General features: G+C 40.5%; 1 protein-coding gene across 1 annotated transcript; it reads right to left on the bottom strand.

Annotated features, from left to right (window-relative positions):
• Positions 1-1439: 1439 nt before the first annotated feature.
• LOC123999569 (protein YIPF6-like) lies at positions 1440-6975 on the bottom strand. The gene is made up of 7 exons (XM_046305474.1): positions 6818-6975; positions 6207-6335; positions 5227-5305; positions 4859-4901; positions 4615-4740; positions 2675-2832; positions 1440-2406 (listed from the first exon to the last, which is right to left on the bottom strand). The coding sequence occupies exons 1-7, from the start codon at positions 6848-6850 to the stop codon at positions 2285-2287; spliced, it is 690 nt and encodes a 229-aa protein (XP_046161430.1). The 5' UTR covers positions 6851-6975; the 3' UTR covers positions 1440-2284.
• Between the last annotated feature and the right edge of the window lie 475 nt (positions 6976-7450).

Below are 7450 nucleotides of genomic sequence, written 5' to 3'. Positions count from 1 at the left end.
CCAAACAAGGGCACTGCGTTCATCCACCTCTGGCCTGCTCACCTCCCTACCACTGAGGAGGTACAGCTCCCGCTCAGCCCAGTCAAAACTGTTCGCTGCTCTGGCCCCCCAATGGTGGAACAAACTCCCTCACGACGCCAGGACAGCGGAGTCAATCACCACCTTCCGGAGACACCTGAAACCCCACCTCTTTAAGGAATACCTAGGATAGGATAAGTATTCCCTCTCACCCCCCCCCCCTTTAAGATTTAGATGCACTATTGTAAAGTGACTGTTCCACTGGATGTCATAAGGTGAATGCACCAATTTGTAAGTCGCTCTGGATAAGAGCGTCTGCTAAATGACTTAAATGTAAATGACACAGAGGAGCGGTCCACGGATCCCACTCCCATACGTCCGGCTTCTTACCTGGTGGCACCTGTGGTATGGGAGGTTGATGCGGAACATCGAGCGGGTGTTACGTGCGGAGCCCACTCCCACCCAGTGTCCAGTTGGACGTAAGTACGTTCCGTCTGATGTTCGTGATCGATTGATCTGTTGGGCTCATACGTCACCCTACTCTGGTCATCCTGGCATCGGTCGGACAGTGCGCTGTCTTAGTGGGAAGTACTGGCTTTCTAGCTGCCACCGATCCACGTTTCTTTTTCCATTTGTCATGTCTTGATTGTACACACCTGGTTCCCATTACGGTATTACTATTTCCCTATTTAACCCCCTGGTTCTCATTATGTTTTGTGCGTGATTGTTCCTGGTTTTATTTTAGTCTTTTGTGTTAGGGTTTGTTATCCCTGCGTGGATTTATTGGCTGAATATTTTTCTGAGTAAAGTATGTTATTTTACTCAGTTCTGTGTCCTGCGCCTGACTCAGTCTTCACCACCCCACAACTGACACTTGATACAAAAACTATTCATTTGAAAGGAAATGGATGCATTTACTTCCCGTTAGTTATTATAGGTTTACAGTGTTATATAAAAGTACAAACATCATGGAAACAGACACATTTGCGTTGCTTGGAGTTTTGAAAGTGCTATGATTTTCAGAAGAAAAAATCTCCAGAGGAGATTTATTTAAACAGAATGCACACTTAAGAGGTTTCAAGGCAGGTATTTGTGGAGGTTAAACTCCCAATAAATGATTTCTCTTCACACACATGCCTTGAGTCAACAGTCAGGAGCTACACATATGCCGGCAAACTAACCCATAACAATCAGAGGCTTCTGACAGGCTATCAAAATATACTTTTCAGTTTAACTGCTGCTGGCGTGGTCCAGAGTTCTCGCATAATATTGGAGCTATATCGCTAGTGACAGAAGAAATTTGTATACCAAGGACTCTTATTCCCCATTTAGCTTCTGATTCCATCAATGTCTTTGTACCGTATTACAAAATTGAAATAAAAACACAATTATAGAAACGAGTCAGGTTTTGGAGGCTGCCATTGTTTTTCACAGCATTTTTGTTTTAATAGAATGACATTCAAATATTAAGAGAACTGGAAATGTATATATTTTCACAACCTTGTGAAAGTAAAAATGTGAAAATGTAAACTACAGCCACCTACATTCTTTTTAGGTTGCTCATATCAAAATCGAGCAACACTGACACTATCCGTGATAATCAAATCCTACCTTCTGAATAAGATAATACTACTTGAAGATGTTTTACTTATTCCTAAATAAAACAGAAACCTATTTCCAAGCAATGTTTGAGTGATAGGGCATATGCAGTAGGATGTAGTGAGGCAGTGTACTGTATACATTCTGGCATCTCATATTCATAAGTAAATGGCAATAGACCATGACACATACAATATAGATCACATAGTCCCCTTTATTCCTGCTAGTCTACATGTTATGAATTATTAACATTACAGTGGGGAATGTGGTTAGTGTAGAAACCTTAGTTGGTATTGTAAGATAATTTACAAGGCAGGAAACAATTGAGATAAGTAATCTCTTCAAGTGAGACACAGAGAGCTTGTTAAATCAAGCAGATAGGCTTTTCTGACATCCTCATAGGGACTCACTGACACTTTTGTCCTTTGTACTCCACTGTATTTCTTAGCTATGCTTAGCAATAATAGAGCCACAAAAAAAAGAGGCAAAGCATTGTGCTCTATGGTTAATATCTCACCATTGTCCTTGTAGCTCCAAAGAAACATACACTGTTTTCCATCAAAAGTACTCCCAACACTCCACTCAACTTTCACAAATTGCAAGGTGTTGATTGTATCCTTCTATTCCAAAAGGATTGGGATAAGTTCAGTTAGAGATAAGTCCACTGTTACGCAGACGGTGAGAATGTGAGAATCATCCATCCAATGACGAAGTAAAAAAGGAAGACAGGATACACCACCAAAGCTTTGCGATTGGGAGGCTGGCAATCTGCTAAGAAAGCTGTAGAGGCTGGGGGGAAATCGTATACATACATACACTAATGAGTTATCAGTGACTTGTTTTATGATAAGATTAGACAGTAATAATATATTCAAATGTAGTACTAATGTTATGAGGAACATTAGAAGGTGAATCTTTATGCAACAGCTCCACCTACTGGAAGTCAGTATGACTGCAAACAGTCAATGTGTTTGTAGAGGTGTGTTTGCACCAATAAATATAGCCAACTAAATTTAAACAAATATAATTGTCTCCTTATGAAAAGGACCTTCCTTACCAAACGTGGACCAACTGAATGATGCTGTGACCACAATTAGTCGGACGATAAAGATGAACCACCAAGACCCACCCAGCAGCACTAGCCTACAGACGACCATTGCCACAGTCAGAGGCATGATGCAGTAGCCTAGCACACACAGGCCCTGGAAAAAAGATCTAGAGAGGGAGGGAAAACAGGCATTTATAAACAAGGTTTCAATGAATAAATTAAATTAAGGAACTAATCATATTACAGTATACAGTGGGGCAAAAAAGTATTTAGTCAGCCACCAATTGTGCAAGTTCTCCCACTTAAAAAGATGAGAGGCCTGTAATTTTCATCATAGGTACACTTCATCTATGACAGACAAAATGAGAAGAAAAAAAAATCCAGAAAATCACATTGTAGGATTTTAAATTAATTTATTTGCAAATTATGGTGGAAAATATGTATTTGGTCAATAACAAGTTTCTCAATACTTTGTTATATACCCTTTGTTGGAAATGACAGAGGTCAAATGCTTTCTGTAAGTCTTCACAAGGTTTTCACACACTGTTGCTGGTATTTTAGCCCATTCCTCCATGCAGATCTCCTCTAGAGCAGTGATGTTTTGGGGCTGTTGCTGGGTAACACGGACTTTCAACTCCCTCCAAAGATTTTCTATGGGGTTGAGATCTGGAGACTGGCTAGGCCACTCAAGGACCTTGAAATGCTTCTTACGAAGCCACTCCTTCGTTGCCCAGGCGGTGTGTTTGGGATCATTGTCATGCTGAAAGACCCAGCCACATTTTATCTTCAATGCCCTTGCTGATGGAAGGAGGTTTTCACTCAAAATCTCACTCACTCATTCTTTCCTTTACACTGATCAGTCGTCCTTGTCCCTTTGCAAAAAAACAACCCCAAAGCATGATGTTTCCACCCCCATGCTTCACAGTAGGTATGGTGTTCTTTGGATGCAACTCAGCATTCTTTGTCCTCCGAACACGACGAGTTGAGTTTTTACCAAAAAGTTATATTTTGGTTTCATCTGACAATATGACATTCTCCCAATCTTCTTCTGGATCATCCAAATGCTCTCTAGCAAACTTCAGTCGGGACTGGACATGTACTGGCTTAAGCAGGGGGACACGTCTGGCACTGCAGGATTTGAGTTCCTGGTGGCGTAGTGCGTTACTGATGATAGGCTTTGTTACTTTGGTCACAGCTCTCTGCAGGTCATTCACTAGGTCCCCCCGTGTGGTTCTGCGATTTTTGCTCACCCTTCTTGTGATCATTTTGACCCCACGGGGTGAGATCTTGCGTGGAGCCCCAGATCGAGGGAGATTATCAGTGGTCTTGTATGTCTTCCATTTCCTAATAATTGCTCCCACAATTGATTTCTTCAAATCAAGCTGCTTACCTATTGCAGATTCAGTCTTCCCAGCCTGGTGCAGGTCTACAATTTTGTTTCTGGTATCCTTTGACAGCTCTTTGGTCTTGGCCATAGTGGAGTTTGGAGTGTGACTGTTTGAGGTTGTGGACAAGTGTCTTTCATACTGATAACAAGTTCAAACAGGTGCCATTAATACAGGTAACGAGTGAAGGACAGAGGAGCCTCTTAAAGAAGAAGTTACAGGTCTGTGTGAGCCAGAAATCTTACTTGTTTGTAGATGACCAAATGCTTATTTTCCACCATAATTTGCAAATAAATTCCAAAAAAATCATACAATGTGATTTTCTGGATTTTTTTGTCATTTTGTCTGGCATAGTTGAAGTGTACCTATGATGAAAATTACAGGCCTCTCTCATCTTTTTAAGTGGGAGAACTTGCACAATTGGTGGCTGACTAAATACTTTTTTGCCCCACTGTATGCATGTTTAAATGCTCTCATGTCAATATTTGTAATACTGGAATAATTTCACCATAATGATTGGAAGCCAGCTATAAAGTTGGGCAGTTGGAAATGACAGACACATACATGGTGCCTCCCAACAGCTTCGAGTTCAGTGTGATGATGACAGATCCAAACCAGATGATCACAAACATCTCTGCAAACTGGGGCCCTCCGTCGCCCTTACTGTCAACTGAACCCCCCTGCAGCATCCTAAAAAAGCAGGAAGGAAAGATTATCAATCCATAGCTCATCCTTCTCTTGTCATCCTTCATTCTCAAAGAGTGTTAGCAGTTATATTCTGCTACTACATTGAAACGTGAATACTCACAGAGCCAGTGTCATGCAGAGCAATAATGGTCCCCACAAGTCCCCTGGAAAAGAAGACAAAGTAAACACAATATTCCTACTAAAACATCAAACACATTTAGCATCATCACATTTTCCTAGGTAGTATTGGAGAGAGTTAAAATAATATTAATACACCTGGCACATTTTGTTTGCCACATTTTCCTAGGTACTACTACAAATGTAACGTAATATAATGTTTTTCATATCATTATACTGTTATCCTTGTACACATTGGTTAAATATATTACCAAGTTTGATACAGCTTTGTCGTATCATATAACACCACTTGTTCATTGTGTTGGAATAGTTTAAAAGATGAATTCATCTTTCAAAGTACACAGTACTCACAGTCTCTCAGTAGCGCTGAACTCTTCTTGGGATACATCACATGAACAAACTTTTTCCCCACTGCTTTCAGATCTCGCAACTGTAAATGAGACATGAGGGAGATTTTAGAAGTGCCATGTATCAGGGAAGGGCCAAATTAAAGGTGTCATTTAATGCATACATTTTTATATCACTATCAAATAATTTCAGGGTAAAAGGTACCTTTACTGTAATAGATTTCAAATAGGCAAAAATAGCTTTTTAACAAAAAACTATTTCTCAAGCCAGAATAAGAGTGGTCTGAGTGGGAGGGGAAAACTGAAAACTAGCCGTTATTGGCAGAGAGGTTTGGAACTCTTTGTTATGTCTATTTTCCACCAGATGGGTCTAATCCTGAATGCTGATTGGTTAAAAGTGCATACCAGCTGGTGTCTATTCCACAAGTTACCACCAGCTAAATCTGATGTTAAAATGCTGATTTACTCTGTTCCATCTGACAGCACAATCCACTGTCTCATCAGCCCAGCCAGGCACTTAATAAACTTGAGCTCCACTATAAAAAAACATTAGACATTATCTCACGTCTTGTAGACTAACATCTTGTTTTCAACAGCGGAGATTTGTATAAACCTTGCAGTCTGTCTCTCTGACATTTCAACATTGTTTCAATATTCAAACTCCATCTCCTGCTGTCCCATAGTAATGAACATAATTTTATGGATATATACAAAGAAATAAAAAAAAGGTAAAAAGAAACAAAGTGCAGCTAGTTTGCAGTCTTCCCAGCTTCAGTTTGAAGTGATTGTGTTAGCTGTGTTGTTGGCTTGCTCCTTTAAACAACAGTGTCCTGATGAGAGAGCACAATGTCTATGTCAGGCGAAATGACAGTGTTCGCTTCATCAGCTGTTGTACAATTTGATATAAAACACAGGGGGGGGCACATTTTTGACTGCACTAGGCCTTTAAAGATTCAAGTATGTACACAAAGAGGGAAATCTTACTATGGTATCTTTAACAGGTTCATCCAGTGTGGAGTATTCTATGTCCTGACTCGGTGTTCCAACAGGGACATTGATCTCCCCCTCAACAGGAATGTCCCCTGAAACAGACACATCTGACAAACCTGTAAACTGGAAATAAGAAACACAGGTACAAATAAATTAGACATTTGGCTCTCAATAAATAACTTCGCTATAAAGTTAGTTTCTATATGATAATTCAATGCGGTCTTATTACAATATTTGGTTTGGGTGCTACTGTTGGCACATGCATGGTGGAGAGCTAGCTTGGCTAAACAGGCATAATGCAGTAACGTTAGATAGCTAATGTTCTCCCTCTTGTTTCGTTCCGTCATTGTTTACATGGCTAGTTAAAGAACTAATCGATTCTCTCTCCAGGTTTTGGAAGCCATTGAGAACTTTTGCACATTTACTGAACATACAACAATGTTACTGTAAGCGTTTTCCTTTCCATGGAGTGTTGGTCAACACCAATGTTGACATTCCCTCATCTGTATTTAATATTAACACCACGCCTACAAAAACATTAATGTATACTATGTAAATGTGGTATATATGAACACGAATAGTTACGTTATGTGCTTTCATCTTACCATAAATTTACTTGTCTCCTCCACTTCCGCCATTTTCTCTGTCGACACGGATATGAAACGTCATCCAAATGTTTTGACCAGGATGTCAAGTGCCTAATGCTGCGTATTAACCAGGTGGGAAGGTGGTATTTACCAGTTGTGAAATCGTAAACATCAGTTGGAAAGTTTCCACATGCTAACTTCTTAGCATTTGTGGCACAAATCCCATTCAAGTAATGGGACCGATATTAGCATTTTTCGCATATCATGTCCAAATCATCCGAAAATATCTCAGATTGATTGACAGCTCAGCATTTAACACCATAGTGCCCTCCAAACTCGTCATCAAGCTCGAGATGCCATGCACGCCTCCAACTCAATCATCAAGTTTGCGGACGACACTACAATGGTAGGCTTGATTACCAACAACGATGAGACGGCCTACAGGGAGGAGGTGAGGGCCCTCCGAGTGTGGTGTCAGGAAAATAACCTCACACTCAACGTCAATAAAACAAAGGAGATGATTGTGGACTTCAGGAAACAGCAGAGGGAGCACCCCCTATCCACATCGATGGGACAGTAGTGGAGAGGGTAGTAAAGTTTTCAGTTCCTTGGCATACACATCACGGACAAACTGAATTGGTCCACCCACAC

The sequence above is a fragment of the Oncorhynchus gorbuscha genome, linkage group LG16 (assembly GCF_021184085.1).
Source record: "Oncorhynchus gorbuscha isolate QuinsamMale2020 ecotype Even-year linkage group LG16, OgorEven_v1.0, whole genome shotgun sequence".
Taxonomy (NCBI): Eukaryota; Metazoa; Chordata; class Actinopteri; order Salmoniformes; family Salmonidae; genus Oncorhynchus; species Oncorhynchus gorbuscha.
Note: the sequence above shows the minus strand (reverse complement) of the source record. Positions and strands in the feature narration are given on the sequence as shown.

Coding starts and splice junctions, on each gene's coding strand:
- LOC123999569 (XM_046305474.1), bottom strand. CDS start 6,850: ATGGCGGAAGTGGAGGAGACAAGTAAATTTATG. Junction 6,336..6,817: donor AGGAGACAAGTAAATTTATG/GTAAGATGAAAG, acceptor TCTTATTTCCAG/TTTACAGGTTTGTCAGATGT. Junction 2,407..2,674: donor ATTCAGTTGGTCCACGTTTG/GTAAGGAAGGTC, acceptor ATTTCCCCCCAG/CCTCTACAGCTTTCTTAGCA.